The 15,120-nt window shown below is 53.1% G+C and overlaps 1 protein-coding gene across 8 annotated transcripts; it reads right to left on the reverse strand.

Annotated features, from left to right (window-relative positions):
- Positions 1–3,281: 3,281 nt before the first annotated feature.
- HYOU1 (hypoxia up-regulated 1) lies at positions 3,282–14,967 on the reverse strand. 8 transcript variants are annotated; one of them, XM_058686968.1, is made up of 26 exons: positions 14,830–14,967; positions 13,870–13,967; positions 13,561–13,654; positions 13,304–13,382; positions 12,997–13,151; positions 12,827–12,903; positions 12,347–12,528; positions 12,001–12,116; positions 10,579–10,771; positions 10,254–10,388; positions 10,014–10,096; positions 9,783–9,915; positions 9,441–9,628; positions 9,102–9,240; positions 8,327–8,387; positions 8,095–8,174; positions 7,506–7,691; positions 7,242–7,414; positions 7,008–7,095; positions 6,771–6,893; positions 6,453–6,586; positions 6,243–6,327; positions 5,358–5,598; positions 5,216–5,263; positions 4,885–4,962; positions 3,282–4,761 (listed from the first exon to the last, which is right to left on the reverse strand). In XM_058686968.1, the coding sequence occupies exons 2-26, from the start codon at positions 13,958–13,960 to the stop codon at positions 4,697–4,699; spliced, it is 3,027 nt and encodes a 1,008-aa protein (XP_058542951.1). In that variant the 5' UTR covers positions 13,961–13,967; positions 14,830–14,967; the 3' UTR covers positions 3,282–4,696. The 8 variants fall into 8 exon arrangements, with proteins under 8 accessions (XP_058542951.1, XP_058542954.1, XP_058542953.1 ...); XM_058686971.1 differs by having other exon boundaries at positions 4,885–4,938; positions 14,781–14,961; XM_058686970.1 differs by having other exon boundaries at positions 3,282–4,758; positions 14,781–14,961.
- Positions 14,968–15,120: the final 153 nt, after the last annotated feature.

Here is a 15,120-nt window from a genome sequence, read left to right on the forward strand (position 1 = left end):
TCCCCCACTCACGCTCTGTCTGTCTCTCTCTCAAACATAAACATTAAAAAACATGTAAACAGGGGCGCCTGGGTGGCGCAGTCGGTTAAGCGTCCGACTTCAGCCAGGTCACGATCTCGCGGTCCGTGAGTTCGAGCCCCGCGTCAGGCTCTGGGCTGATGGCTCGGAGCCTGGAGCCTGTTTCCAATTCTGTGTGTCTCCCTCTCTCTCTGCCCCTTCCCTGTTCATGCTCTGTCTCTCTCTGTCCCAAAAATAAATAATAAAAAAAAAAACCGTTGAAAAAACATGTAAACAAGAAGGGAAAAGCTTTAAAAACTTAAAATAAAATAAACTATCATTGAGACAGAATTAAAAATCCCAATAGAAGCTCAAACCCACCTGAGAACTTGTTATATAATAAAGGTGGCTTTCTGTAACAGCCTAGAAAAAGCAGATTTCAATAAATGGTATTGGAATACTGGCTAACTGGATCCTGCTTCATACCTTACCATAAAATAAACTGTAGGTGGATCAAAAGATCTAAATACAAAAAAGTAGAACCAAAAATACCAGACAAAAGCATGGCAACGTAATCTTGGAATGGGGAAGGCCTCAGTACAACAAATCCCTAAAAGCCATACAAAAATAGTAAGTTCTACCTAAAATAAATGTATGCCATACAAAATAATACAAAATAATAAATTCTACCTAAAATAAATTCATGCTGAAGACCACATACGCAGTCAAAACCTAAACTGGGTAAGACAGATTTAAGTCACGGACTAAGGACTGATTTCCTTAATGCAGAGAGAATTCTTAAAGATCATTAAGACCAACCACCTAATAAGGAAAAGGGGCAACGGATAGGGAACAATAGCTTAAGGCAAAAGAAAATACAAGCGGCTCTTAAATAAGATGTTCAACCTCAATCATAAAATAAAATCGAAGCCACTTTTTAATTTATCAGTCTGGCAAAATTACAGTATTAATACTGTATTGGTTAAAAAAATACTGTGTTGGCTTTAGCAACTATGTAGGGTTGCTAAACATAAACATAAACATAAAGCCCTATGTAGGGCTTTAAAAAGATAAGAAAAATCAAAGCCAAATGATTTGTCTCAGGTGTAGGTTACTGACTAGTTCCTAATTTGTTGGACTCCAAAACCCATGTCCTTAATCAATGAACAGCGCTGCTTCCCATACACATTAAGAATTAAAAAGAATTAAAAGAAGGTAATACTTGAGAATTTAGATTAGGGTTTCTCAATATCACTGCCATGGACGTTTTGGGCAAGGTAATTTGTTGCAGTGGGGAGAGCTGTCCTGTGCATGGGAGAATGTTTAGTGGCATCCTCGACATCTATCCACTAAATACCAATAAACCTATCCTCTACAGCCCCCTACCTGCCAATTTTGACAGCCCCAAATGTCTCCACACATTGCCAAATGACCCCTGGTAAAATTTCCCCGGTTGAGAACCGCTGCCTTCAATATTCCTACCTTCTAATGTAACCTAAGAGATCAAGAAAACAATATTATGCCCAAAGGTAGTCACTGTTGTAATACTGAAAAGCAGAAACATCCAGGGGTGCAATATGGATGAAAGATTTAAAAAAAACTATGGCATATCTAGCCAGTGTATTACAGAGTTGTTCATAATGCCCATATGATGATGGAAACTAGAGAATTAAAAATTGATCCTTTAAAAATAATGGCTATAGGGGTGCCTGGATGGCTCCGCCTCTTAGGTGTCCGACTCTTGATTTCAGCTCAGGTCGTGATCTCAGGGGTTTGTGAGTTTGAGCCCCACATCAGGCTCCACGCACTGACACTGTGGAACCTGCTTGGGATTCTCTCTCTCTCCCTCTCTCTGTGACCCTCCTGCACACACTCTTGCTCTCTAAATAAATAAATAAATAAATAAATAAATAAATAAATAAACGTAGACATGGAGGAAATGTTAACGCATGTTGCTAAGCAAAAGTGGCCAGGCTGAAAGGCTACGTGCTGTAGGACTCCAACTACACGACATTCCGGGAAAGGCAAAACTAGGGAGACAGCAAAAAGATCTGTGGTTGCCAGGAGTTACAAGTGGCAGGAGGGATGGACCAATAGAGCATAGATTTTTTTGGACAGTGAATCTACTCTGTATGACATGTAATGGTGGGCACATGTCATTATAGATTTGTCCAAATTACAAAGAATGTACAATGTCAACATTAGTACATTAGTGAACCCTAACGTAAACTATACTTCGGGTGATGACAATAATCAACATCGGGTCATACGTTAGTATGACTGTATTACTTTGGCGGGGGATGTTGATAGTGGGGGAGGCTGTGCATGCGTGGAGCCGGAGTATATGGGAAGTCTCTGTATTTCTTGCTCAATTTCGCTGTGAACCCACAACTGCTCTAAGAAAGTCTATTTTAAAAAATAAAAACCTTCAGGCTTTAAAACATGTCTGACCTGTTCAAACTTTAGAGAAAAACATAATCTTCCCATTATTTATTCAGCTTCTTAGACATGCGATTAAGGACTAGAATGATCTTCCTTTGGCAAAATACGGTTCCATCACCACTGATAACCCAAATTAACGGTGCTGAGTGGTGACTTTAGTAACACATTCTCGTATCAGAGCAGTTAACAGCGAGTGCTAATGGGTCAGCCTTAAATTCAAACCTAGCCGAGGCACTTACCACCTCTGATTCCTTGGATCCATTACCGAGACCTCTGAACTGTCAATTTCATTTTCTTTTTTAAGTAGGCTCCACACCCAATGTGGGGCATGAACTCACAACCCTGAGATTAAGAGTCGCATGCTCCACTGACTGAGCCAGCTGGGCCGTCTCCCGTGAACTGTCAATTTCTTACTTGCAAAATGGGTTGTTATCTTAAAAAATGGTAGTCACCTAAAAATGCCTGGGACATAGGGGTCCAAAGGTCAAGGGAAAAATAAAACCACAATTGTGTTCTCATGAAAAAACAACTTACATATACGAATCTTAACTAAGTCCAAAATGTATTTTGGCGGTAGCAGGATACGTAGTTTTAAGATTCAAACTTCTAGCGTCCAAATTTTCTATAATAAACATGTATTGTTCATACACAGGAGACAGTTGTTTTTAGAGAGAGCAAGCAAGTGCACCAGGCTCCATGCTCAGCAAGGAGCCCAACCTGGGGCTCGAACTCCTGACCCTGGGATCATGACTTGAGCCAAAATCAAGAGTCAGATGCTTAACCCAACTGAGCCACCACGCTGCCCCAGGGAACAAACATTTTAAAAACCATAGCACAAAAACTGTAGAAAAGAATATTTTATTGAAACAGTTTCTCAATTAACAATGGACCAAAGTACAATTTGACTCAAACCTGTCCAACCAGCCTCAACCGCTAGTGAAAGAACTCAAACATACAGGATGGGGTGGGACCCTTAAGTCTCATATCTGCCAATGTGGCAAAAAAAAAAAAAAAAAAAAAAAAGGAAAAAAGACAAAGGACAGACACAACCAGGTTCCCCCCTGCCCTGGGAGCCGGGTGGCGCTGTGGCTCCTGCTCCAGACGAATACTGGAGGACAGGCTCCCCAACATCGGCATGATGGGTAAAGAGCCTCCATCTTAGCAGAGCAATGCAAGAAAGGCAGGCCAGCCCACACCCTCTTTCTTCACCCACACGGCCTGCCTCAAAAAGGCTGAGGTGGCATTTTTACATTCACGCCATGGTCTCTCCTTCTCCCGGGGTCTTGGGATAGGGGCTCACAGTAGAAAGCACATTTTGGTCAGCCCAGGGGGCCAAGGGACCAGGGAAAGGCCGTATCTAGGAGGGCAGAAGACAGGAGAGCAGAGAGGGCCAGGAGTCACAGGGACACGGAGGGACAGGAACAGGGAAGATGCAGACTCCGACAGTGCTCGCAGGATGCTGGCATCCCACGCTGGCCACTCCACACGCTTTCCTGTGTCTGAGAGGCCTTAAGTGGGAGCTCCCGGGTTTTCAGACGTCTCTCCCACAGAGGCGGCTGGCTTCCCTTCTTCACGTTCTTGCTGCCTACTCTGGCCACCGCGGGTGGGGATGGATCTAGCTTTACTGCAGCCAGTCCAGATGGAAAGGCTAGGGCAAGAGGCAGACGGCTGCCTTACTCACAACTGGAAGCCAAGGAAACCAGGGGAAGAGTCGTCACCGGGGATGGGGCCTTTTAGGGAAAGACAAGACCTTGGAGGAGGAAAGAGCATAGATAGGCACTCAGAAACCAGACCTGGTAACCAAGGCTCTGTAGACACTGGCCCCTGTAGGGGCGGACTTGGTAGTGGAAGAGGGAAGCAGGGAGGAGGACAGACAAGACTGGAGACTCTCTAATAGCCCAGGGCATCCCTCTCCCACCTGCCAGGTCCATCGACCCCATCAACAACCAATCCCTCACCTACCCACAGGCAAAGAATTAAGACATAATAGTGATTTTCCCCAAATGAGGGCCTGGATGGGTAAGGAACCAGGGGTGGGACTGGGAAATAAAACAATTTCAGTTTTTACCACAGAACCACTGCCGAAGGAACTGGTGGGCTGTCCCTTCCTCCCCCTTCTCCACACCTCCAATCAAAGTGAGAGAAAAGGAACCGAAGCCTCTGAAGGCAGGAGCAACCCCTCCCCCGACCCTCGATGTTTAATAAATAGAGGAGGTAGGAGAAGGGGGAGGGGTGAAAGGGGGAGCTGGGGGGTTGGTTATAATTCATCATTCTTCAAAGTCCGCTTCTCTCCTGTCAGCTGCTCCTTCTGTTCCGGTTCTGCTGGGAGTGGGGAAGAGCAAAGGAATGCCAGCAGGTGAGACAAAGGTAACTGGCCCCGTTCTGGGCAGATCCTCCCCGCTGGGCCCTACTAGGCTTCCCGGGTGCCCCCAGCCCCATGCTCACCTGCTCCAGGACCTTCTAACTCCAGAGGTTCGGTGTCTGCCTGTTCAGATCCTGCTTTTGGGAGGAAGAGGTTAGCCTCTGCAGAAGGGAGGAAGGGACTAATGAAAGGGTTGACAAACTTTTTCTATAAAAAGACAGATGGTGAATGTTTTAGGGGTTGTGGGCTACACCCGGCTTCTTTGCACAGACATGCTTGTGTGGATATGTAAGAACCTAAAAACGTAAGGGCTGTTCACAGCTTGTGGACCTTCTAGAAACAGGCTGTGCTTGCAAGTCTGCCGACCCCTAGGCTTAGCAATATCCATATTCCCAATCACTTTCTTCAACTCACCAGTGTCTTTCTCAGGTTCTGAAATGGGCTTTGCATCTTCAGTCTGGCCTGGAGGAAAACCAGGGGTAAAATGTAGTCCCAGGAGGGAAAGGAGGCCTTCTTCCTGCCCAGTGGAACCTGGAGCCAGGCACCCTGCCCTCACCTGGTGGAGGGATGACCTTCTCTGCTTGGTCACTGGCACTGGCATTGAGGGGAGGCTCTGCCCGGGTTGCATTCTTGTCCTTGGGCCGGGGCCGGGGCTTGGTAAACTTGGCCTTGTTGAGCAGATACTGCACCTCACGGTCCAGGGCCATCATCTTGGCCTCGATGTCTTTTGAGAGCAACACGGGTTTCTCTGTGGCGGGAAGCTTGGCCTGCTCAGCTATGGTCGCATTCTTCCAGGCCTGTGGGTGAGCCCAGGACAGGCTCAGAGCTAGCCCTGGAGAGGGTAGGTTATCTCTGGCCCGGATGAAATACACCCCAGACCGGCCCCAGGCTCTTCCCTCAGATGGCAGACCACTCCACTACTCCTGGCCGTCAGCCCCACGATGGTAAGCAGACTCTTCAGAACGGCATCTGAGGCTCCCCACAAAGGAGTCCCAAACTCATAGCCATGTCTGTGGCTTACAATACTAGGGACCAACTACAGCTGAAGCTCTTGATTGATTATTCCCTGGTCTCTCCACTTCTGAGCTCTGGCTCAATGTCACTCTCCACACACCCAAAAGGAAGAGTTTCGGCCTCCCGTGACAAGTCTTCCCTGGCTCACCTTCGGAGCGCAGCTCAAGCCCCAGATGCTTGGAGCAGCTGCTCTAACCTCATAGGGATGGGCTCTGCTGCTCCTGCAGTCTGACAAAACTCATGGCTGTGACCCTTGCTTGGGGCTACTCAGACGTGGCCTCAAATGTAAATGCCTTCCGCCTTCCCGATTAGCAGCCGGGCCAGGAGGCAGCAGCTGCTGAACCCCGGTTTCTCGGCATCTCCTCTCTGCCCAGCATAGCACACCTTGCCAGGGGAGCATCCCAGTAAGTGTTCATGCAGGGATTACCCAGGTCTCGTCGATGACTTTCTCTAGCGTTGTCATCTCCACCTCAGTGAAGATCTGCTCCATCTCTGGGATGAGCCGGGCGCCCCTGTAAGCCAGGAAGGAGACGGTGAGCCCAGGGGAGAGAGGGATCTGGGGTGTGGGCATGGGAAGCTGATGGACTTCCAGGCTTGGCAGGACCGAATAAGGAAGAAAATCGAAGGGGCTGCTCACTTGAGGAACATGCTGGAATGGTTGAGGAGATTATCAAGGGCAGCCAGCCGTTCAGGCCACTTCTTGCGCTCTTCTACCCGAAAAAACAACCCGTGGCATAGCTTCCTCAGCTCAGTCAGCTTCTCCTTCAGCATCTGACGGATGCAGGGTGAGAGTGGGCAGAGGGGGTTGAAGGGATGAGAGGCTGGCCCTGAAGCCGGCCCCGCGTCCTTCTCCTGGCCTCACACCCCAGCTCTCCTCACCTTCTCCGACCTTCTGCCTGTAAAGAGCAAAGCGAGGGCTCCCATCCCCCCCACCACGTCCTGGGAAGCCGCTTACCACTGTGGTGGCCCCAAAGCCCTCGTCCTCCAGCCAGGCGGAGGCAGCGCCGAGTTTCCCAGAGATCTCCTCGCGCTGCTCCTCTGTGGACACTTCCTGGTACTCGGGTTGGTACAGTTTGTCCTAGAGAGGTGCACACGGGCCCAAGCATGCACCGAACCCCAAGAGCAGGGCTCACAGAGGCAGACCCTCCTCAGACACAGGTCCCGGGGCAGCTGTGTCTCCCAGCCCACCAACCTGGGTCTCAAAGATAAAAGCTTCCAAGCTGTTGGCAGCCTTTTCCCGTTCCTGCTTCTCTAGGTCTCGGGACGTCAAGTCTTGAAGTCTGTGGGATGACAGAAGCAAGCACGAGGGAGAGAGCATGTTGACCTCAGACCCTGGGGCAGACGGCTCTCCCTCCCATGGGTGCCACTGCCCTTACCACCCTGTGCGTGCATGCTCACACACACACACGCGCACGTTTCTACTCACTTTTGCACTGAGTGGGCCAGCTCATCCTCGGGCAAGTCAGGCAGGTCCAGAACCACCAGCTCCACCCCAATCTCCTCTACCATTCTTTGCTTCCGGGCAGGCTTCTGCTTCTTTTCTTCCTCTGGGGCTGGAGGGGCAGCCTCAGACCCTGCCTCCTTTTTCTCACTTGGCTTCTGGTGGGGGAAAGAAACGAGGAGGTCAGGAGAAGCTCAGGTCCTTTTATTCCCCACAGGCAGGCATCTATTCCCTTCGCCTCCGGCTCACCTGGGCCTCAGGCTTTTCCTCGTTTTCTTTTTCTGTGGCCTTTTCTTCCTCAGGAACCGCAGCCTCCTTCGGCTCAGTGGGTGGGGGCGGAGAGGTGTCCTCCACTGGGGCCTCCGCCTCCTCCTTGAGCTCCGCTTGCTCTCCAGGCTCATCCTTGCTCCCCTCAGCAGGGCTCTCCTCTTCCTCCTGGGAAAAAAGAGGTCCCCAGCAGAGCCTATGGATGAATCGCTCAGCCGGCAACGCCAAATCCCCCAGGCTCTGCTGCAAAGGGGCCTGCTGCTCCCAGCACAGCCTGGGGACAGGCAGATGACCACAGGGTCACAGGCTGTGCAGACTACGGCAGGCGGTCCGGTCGGAGGAGCAGTGCTTCGAGATGAAGGGAATGTGCCCTGGAGCCCGAGCACAGGGACAGCTCAGGGTCCAGAGGAGGGTATGGTTCACTCGGCAAGGGCCCGGGTAAAGCGGGGAGGGCGGGTCTAGTCAGTCCTAGGCAGCTGGAATGTCTGCCCCAATCCCTCCCTGCCTCTGTTGCTACTGCCCGGCCCCATTCACCATCCTCCAAGCTCCCCTGGCTCCGTGCTGGCCTTACCTGGACAGTGTCTGTACCATTCTCTTTAGTGTCTGGTGTGGTGCCACCTCCAAACAGGCTGGAGATGGTGTTGCCAAGTTCTAGGAGGAAGAAAACCCAAAGACTCAAAGGGGCCACAGCGGTGACACCACCTCCTTGCCCAAGGGCAAGGCCTGCCCGCCTCCCCCAAAGGCACACAAGTACATCCTCTCTCACACATACACGTGCACGCACACACACACACTCATCTCACTGGTCAAGGTAGATTCCTCCTCTGGGCTGTCCTCCACCAATGTCTCAAACACAGACTCCACCTAGAAACAGGGATGCGAGGTGACGAGACGCACACGCTAACCCACCTCGTCCCCACAAACGTCCTGCCACAGTGGGTGTCTACTCACACACATCCACGTGACCCGTGGCGGTGCTGGCCTATTCCCTCACCCGCCTTCTTCTAAGGGATCTTGAATCAAGTCATCACTACCCCCCTGGATTATGAGCCCTCCTGAGGACTGGGTCATAGCTCCTTCTTTCCCTCACGGCCTTGCACTTCTCCACTTGACAACAGAATGGGCCGTGATTTCCCACGGTACCTTCTAAAAGATGTTAACACCCAGAACTACTTTTTTTTTTTTTTTTAAGTAGGCTTCATGTCCAGCGTGGAGCCCAGCACAGGGCCTGAACCCACAACCACGAGATCAAGACATGAGCTGAAACCAAGAGTTGGACTCTTAACTGACTGAGCAACCCTGGCGCCGCCCGCCCCCCCCCCCACCCCCCCCAGCCCCGAACCATTCTTTGAGAACGGATTACTTGGCCATTCTACAGATCCTGAAATGTACAACATCTGTAACTTTTTATAGGCCCTGACCCACCAGGTCCCTGGTTAGCTGTGTTTAGAGCCAGGACTTATCCACCTCCGTAAGCCTTTCCCGCTTATCATGTTCTAATACCAGGTGGAACCGCTCTGCAAAGGCTGGTGGGGCCTGGACCCTTGCCCTGTACCCACGGTCTCATTCTGCTCTCACCCTGATGAGGCTGAGCACGCCACTCTCATCCAGGTTGAAGTGAGCCTTGATGCCCTTGGACTCGTAGTCGGGATACTTCTTGAAGCTCTCACCCACACCTTTCAGCTTCACTGTGGTCAAATTCTGGGAGCCAAATACCCTGGTTGGGGAGGAGAGAGCAAGTCCAGGGAACTCAGCCAGCCAGCCTCCAGCCTTTGACTACAAGGCCTCCCAGCACAAAATGTTGGGCCCTCCAGAGAAAATGCTCACCCCAATCCTGACCGCACAGCCCGCTTCCCCGTCAGCCCCGTGGCCCCAGATCCTCCCTTCTGGAGCCCCCACCTCGCCCCACCCTCTCACCGAAGATCCTCGGGCCCCAGGAAGCCCAGGTCACCATAGTTGATGTGGAAGTTAAAGTCATGGTTGTAGCGGTTAAAGGTGATGACTTTGCGTTGAGGGTAGGGCCCCATTCGGGAGAAGAGAACACGCTTATTGTGCTTCAGGCTGCGAACCCCAGGCTCCTCCTCCACCTCCCTTGTGAACTCCACCTACACAGCAGGCAGAGAGGAAGCACACTGGAGAGCCAGAACAGGTTCTGGGGTAAGGGTACGTGGAGACTGTCAACTGGCAGAAAACAAGGGTACAGGCTATGGCAGACGAGAGAAACCACCCTCGGTAAGGTGATCAGACAGGCCTACTCACCAGGATGGGGTAGATCACCGCATCTCGCACTACAAACGGCTTCACCTTGAAGGCTTTACTGAGCGCAGCTGCCTGGTATACAGCCCCCATGGCAGCTGCTTCGTCTGCGTTGATGTTCTTCCCCAGTTCCTCCCTGCAAAAGTCCTGCGCTTTAGCACGTTTACTCTGGAGCACCCAGCCTGGCCGCCCTCTCCGCAGCCCTGGCCCCAATGCCTCAGCACCCACACTCACTTGCCCACAGCCTTCAACAGCACCTCCTGAACTTTGGGGACCCGAGTGGCCCCACCAACCAGGATCACCTGCTCAACCTCATCCTACAGACAGAGAATGGGAAATGGAATGGCACATCATCAGCCCTCCTCCTCGGCACCGACGCATCCGGTGACATTCGTGCCCCCTCCCCCCTGCCACCTAACCACTTTCTATCCCACATGCCCCCCACCCCACGCCCACATCTCACTACCCCCTCACCAAATTCATTTCGGCACTCTGGAGGGCCTGCTGCACAGGCCCGGGCACCCGCTCAAATAAATCTGCACACAACTCTTCAAACTCCGCACGGGTCACTTTTGCCTTGAAGTCCACATCATCCATCAGGCCCTCGATCTAGGAGGAGGATGGGGCAAGTCAGAGCGCCCACCCAGGTCCTCCTCTTTGGGGGGGCAGGTCAGAAATCGAGGGAATTGGACTTTGGGAGAATGGTAGGAGGCCTGGGAAGAGGGATGGGCCACACCGCACACAAGGGGCCTAGCTCAGGATGGAGAATATTTGCCCTCGACCAGCCATGAGTGGGCACCTGTGCCATGTGATCAGCGTTGGCACTCAGGACGGTTTTGAGTCGATTCGCCTCCCGTAGCAGCTTGGCCATGGCACGGGGGTTCTCCCGCACATCCTTAGCTCCCTGGCCCTTCCGCTGCTTGTTGAAAAGCCTTGCCAGGTGCTCACGCAGCCGGAGTTCCATCTCCAAGCCCCCCAGGGTGCGGTCAAATCTATCCAGGGAAAAGAGACAGAAAAAGTGTGAGGAACACACAGTGTCCCTTCATCGACCTAGGAACCTCACCTTCCTCCCACGTGGCTGACACCTCAGTGGGAGTTCACGTGCGTATCCAATCCACCGTACTTACTGGGCATTGACTATCTGTTTGTCTCTGGATATGCAATTAACAGCAAAGAGACAGGGAACCTGCTGTCAAGAAGCTTACAGTCTAGCATCGAACAATTACACGAAAAAATATGCCAACCACCCCGAGTTATAAGGGAGACAGACAACAGCGTTAGAAGACGTGGAAGGGAAATGCCCCCTATTTACAGACGCCATAGAAAGTTCCGTGGAGATGTGATGCCTGAGCTGAAACCTGCAGGATTGAGTGGAGTTAATGGGTTGAAGAGAAAACAACCCTAGATGGAGGGAACAGTGTGCATAAAGACCCTGAGGTGAGAAACAGCCCAATGAATAAGTTCCAAAGGACAGGCATGGTAGAACTCAAAAAGCAAAGGCTCTGGGTAGAGACAAAAGGGAGGAGTCAGAGCTCTCACAGGCCACGATAAAGGTCTGGAACCACTAAGTTTTTTTTTTCCTTTGGAAGAGAAAGCTGGCAGGAATGTGGGCACGTGCGAGAGCAGGGGAGAGGGGCAGAGAGAGAATCTTAAGCAGGCTCCAGAGCCAAATCAAGAGTCCGACGTTCAACCGACTAAGCCATCCAGGCACCCTGCCACTGAAGGCTTTTAAAGAAATAGACTATACTCAGGTTGGCGTTTTGAAAACAACCTTCTGGCTACAACGTGGAGAAAGAACTGGAGGGGGGCCACAGTGAAGACGGGGAGACCTTCTATAGTAACCCTGCAGGCCAGAGATGATGGAAGCTGGGACTAGAGTGGTGGAGGAAGAACCGCACAGAAAAGAACGGCTCAGAAAATCAGACCACGTCACCAGTAAGTACGCTGAAAGTGACAAGAACAAGCAAATGACCGCATCGGACACTGCGCACGGTCGGTAGCCCCACGGATTTCCTAAGTAATAGCTCTCGGTAAGTTCCCTGCCTTTCAATCTTCCCAAACTGTCCCCTTCTCTCTCCATCTTCCCCCGGTTCTTCCAAGAGGTACCCTACAGTGACCGATGCTTCAGGAGAACATTCATGCAGGGAGCAGGAAAAGGAGGCAGCTGCCCCTCCAAGAAGAAACCCCCGACCCGAGGGTGTCTCAGCAAGTACCCACTTACCCCACTCCCCGGATCTGCAGCTGTGGCTGCATCCCCGCCTCCTTAGTCTTCACCGTCTGGTAGGTGACAATGGTGCACACGGTGCTGCCAGAGCCCATGTCATAGAACATGACGTTCTGTGGAGACACCGAGACAACTGTCACGGAAACCTTCTCTAATTCCAAGGTGCTGTATCGACTCTCCACTGAAGGCCGAAAAGCCCCAACGCTGGCCGAGAGGGGCCTGGTGTTGCATTTTGTCAAGGGCTAGTCGTGCAAACGAGATGCAAAACAGAGTCAAGCGGTCTCCGTCGTCACAGCCAGCCAGCCAGCCTCCAAGTCCGGTGAGAAGTTCCTCCCCAGCTCACCTGGGCAGTGGCGTTGATATCTTTCCGGCGGAAGACGCCGTAGCTGAGGGCGGTGGCGGTGTTGTCATTGATGAGCTGTAGCACTTTGAGGCCAGCCATGCGAGCTGCCTGCAGCACAGCTCGGCGCTCGGCCTGATTGAAGAAGGCTGGCACGGTGATCACTGCATCCTTGATGGGCTGCTCTACAGAGGGCAACAGACCAGGGTTCCCACCAGCTCCATACTCAAGACGACCCTTTCCGAGTCTTGCTACTAGTGACCTTCTGGGCCAAGTAACTCTTTGCTATGTGGGGCTATTCTGTGCATTGTAGGATCTCGGGCAGCATCCCTGGCTTCTTGCTCATTAGATGCCAGTAGCAGCTCCCCAGTTGTGACAACCAAAGATGTCCTCAAATATGGCTGGCTGTTCCCTGGGAGGCAAAACTGTCCCACTGAGACCCTAGGGAACCTGGCCACCGCTGGCCCCACCTTAGCCACTCACCTGCAAAATCTTCAGCCAGGGAACGTGAGTAATTGAGGACCATGCCGAGTACCTCCTCAGGTGAGAACTGTAGCTGCCTGTGGGGAGGGGATGAGTTAAAGGCAAGGACAACCATGAGCAGAGGAGCCCATGAGGCCCACTGAGTCCACTGTCCCCAGCACAACACTCACGGACTGATCTGGAAGTGCACAGTCTGCCTCTGTGGGTCAAAACCTAGCTCATGCTCTGGAAAACGGGCTCTGTAAAGGGCCACATGGGGGTTTCCCTCCTGCTTCCCCAAGAGGTGCTGGAAGTAACGCAGTGTCGCCTTTGGATTCTTGATGGCCTGAGAACAGATAAATAAGGAATATGGCGTGAGGTTCCCAAGTCCACCATCACCTACCTCTCACATCAGAGGCTGGTAAGAGAACAGGCTCTGGGGTCTGACATCTCTTTTCTGCCCATCGCTTATGGGAAGGGGGTGGGCTGTTAGCTCACCATGCTTGCTGCACTGTCTCCAAAGAATCTTTCATTTTCTTTCAGGGTCACAGTCACTGGGGTTTTCCTCCGGGATTCCCTGAAAAAAAAGAGACACAGGGCCCAGGTGCCTACAGCAGGATGTGGATTCAGGAGCCTCAACACCCCAAATACAATCACTTAGACACCAGCCTGTTGTGGGCCCTAGCAAGAACACACACGGGCTTGGAGCACAGACTTCCCTCTTCCCCCACCCCTGACACTGGGGCTGCCCTCACTTGTTCAAGACAATTTCCATGGGCACTCCGGGTTTGACGATGGCCACCTTCATGGACTCGCTGCCCAGGTCCACAGACATCACTGCCAGCGTGTCTGAAAAAGAAAGAGATTTGTTGATTACCCCCTGTTCCCCAACACTCCTGAGTCCCCTCTAACCAAAGCACTTCACCCTCCAAAGAGAAGGAAAGATAGCAAAGATAAAACCCTAGGTTCAGCAACTCAAGAGTCCAACTTCCAACTAAAAGCCTCCTCTCCCACCATAGTTCATTCATCGATTCTTCTTTTGAGCCCACTACTGGGGTACATACCACTCAGTGCCAACAGATCTGCCAAGAGCACAGCCATCAAGGCCCAACAGGCTAGTCTCCTTGGCCTCTGCCTCCTGACGGTGGCTGCCATTGTGCCTCTGAGGGAGGAGAAAAACAACACTTGTAACCGGATGCCCTGAGTGAAGAAGACAGAAACTCATCCCAGAACAGAGAAGCTTTAAGATTCATACTCCACCGTCACCAGGGGGCAAAGGGGCCTACATCCCCCTCCCCGCCCTCCAGATAAGGACCCAGCACTCTAATCACACAAAGGGTCCTGGACTCCATCCACCACATCCCTAAACAGGGAAGGTACCGGGACAGGAGAAAGGAGACCAGAGCCTTCCGTCCACAGCATAGGCTGTAACTGGCTCACCCTAGCACTGCCCCTGCTGTTAGACACCTGGGGTGCGGCCAGGGATCCCCGCCCAGAGCTCAACTGCCTCCCTACACCTGGAGCTCTCCCGCTGGCGGGGAAAGCCAGGCCGGGCCTGGACGGGAACTGAGAAGTGGTGACGTTGGAGGAGGCTGGGATGTTAGAAGGGCCTGTCTCCTCCTCGGTATCCTTTCGGGTTGTCCCGCCCGCCGCCCGTTCTCCATCCCAACCCCCCGCCTCGCTGCCTACACAGACGCCGTGCCTGCAACGGTAAGATTCCTCGCCGGGCAGGTACCGAGTCCCCCGAGTTCACCTAAGCGTCACCTGGCGAAGGCGGCGGCTCCCACCCCCGGAAACGCGGCCCGGCCCTCCCCTAAAGCGTGGGGGCGCCCCGGGACCGAGCTGCGGGGTCAAGCGCACCGGCGTCCGTGCGGCCCTTGCTCCCGCTACCGACCCGCCCCCGGAGCTAGCACGTTGCCTCTCCTAGGAGGGGTGGCCGGCTCCCATCGCCATCCCCAACCCCGTTACCGCTTGCCTGCGCTCCTGCGGCCCCAGCTCTGGGACAAACGCGGCGGCGGACGTACCCACGAGGCCGGCAGGGCACCCCCAAGCCCGCGCCCTTCACAACTCCCCTCGGTTTGCAAACTGTTACATTAGCCACCAATCTCTCCGCGGCGTCTCGCGCACCAGCCGGCCCCGGACGCGGCGCGCGCTCATTGGAGCCTCGACCGCCCGGCCCTGCGCCGCGCGCCGGACCCCGCCCCCATCGCCGCGGCGCGCGCTCCCATTGGGCCACGTCCTAGGCCCGCCCCCTCCTCCGTCGCCGGCTTCAGGCCGGAGGCTGCTGAGGGGGCCAGTACGCCAGTTGTGGGTGG

The sequence above is a fragment of the Neofelis nebulosa genome, chromosome 10 (assembly GCF_028018385.1).
Source record: "Neofelis nebulosa isolate mNeoNeb1 chromosome 10, mNeoNeb1.pri, whole genome shotgun sequence".
Taxonomy (NCBI): Eukaryota; Metazoa; Chordata; class Mammalia; order Carnivora; family Felidae; genus Neofelis; species Neofelis nebulosa.

Excerpts from the sequence above, each read along its gene's own strand:
- HYOU1 (XM_058686968.1), bottom strand. The coding sequence starts at position 13,960 with ATGGCAGCCACCGTCAGGAGGCAGAGGCCAAGGAGACTAGCCTGTTGG. Across the intron at positions 8,175-8,326 it reads GGAGGAATCTACCTTGACCA|AACTTGGCAACACCATCTCC; the intron begins GTGAGATGAGTG and ends TCTTCCTCCTAG. Across the intron at positions 6,587-6,770 it reads GCTTTGGGGCCACCACAGTG|ATGCTGAAGGAGAAGCTGAC; the intron begins GTAAGCGGCTTC and ends TGCATCCGTCAG.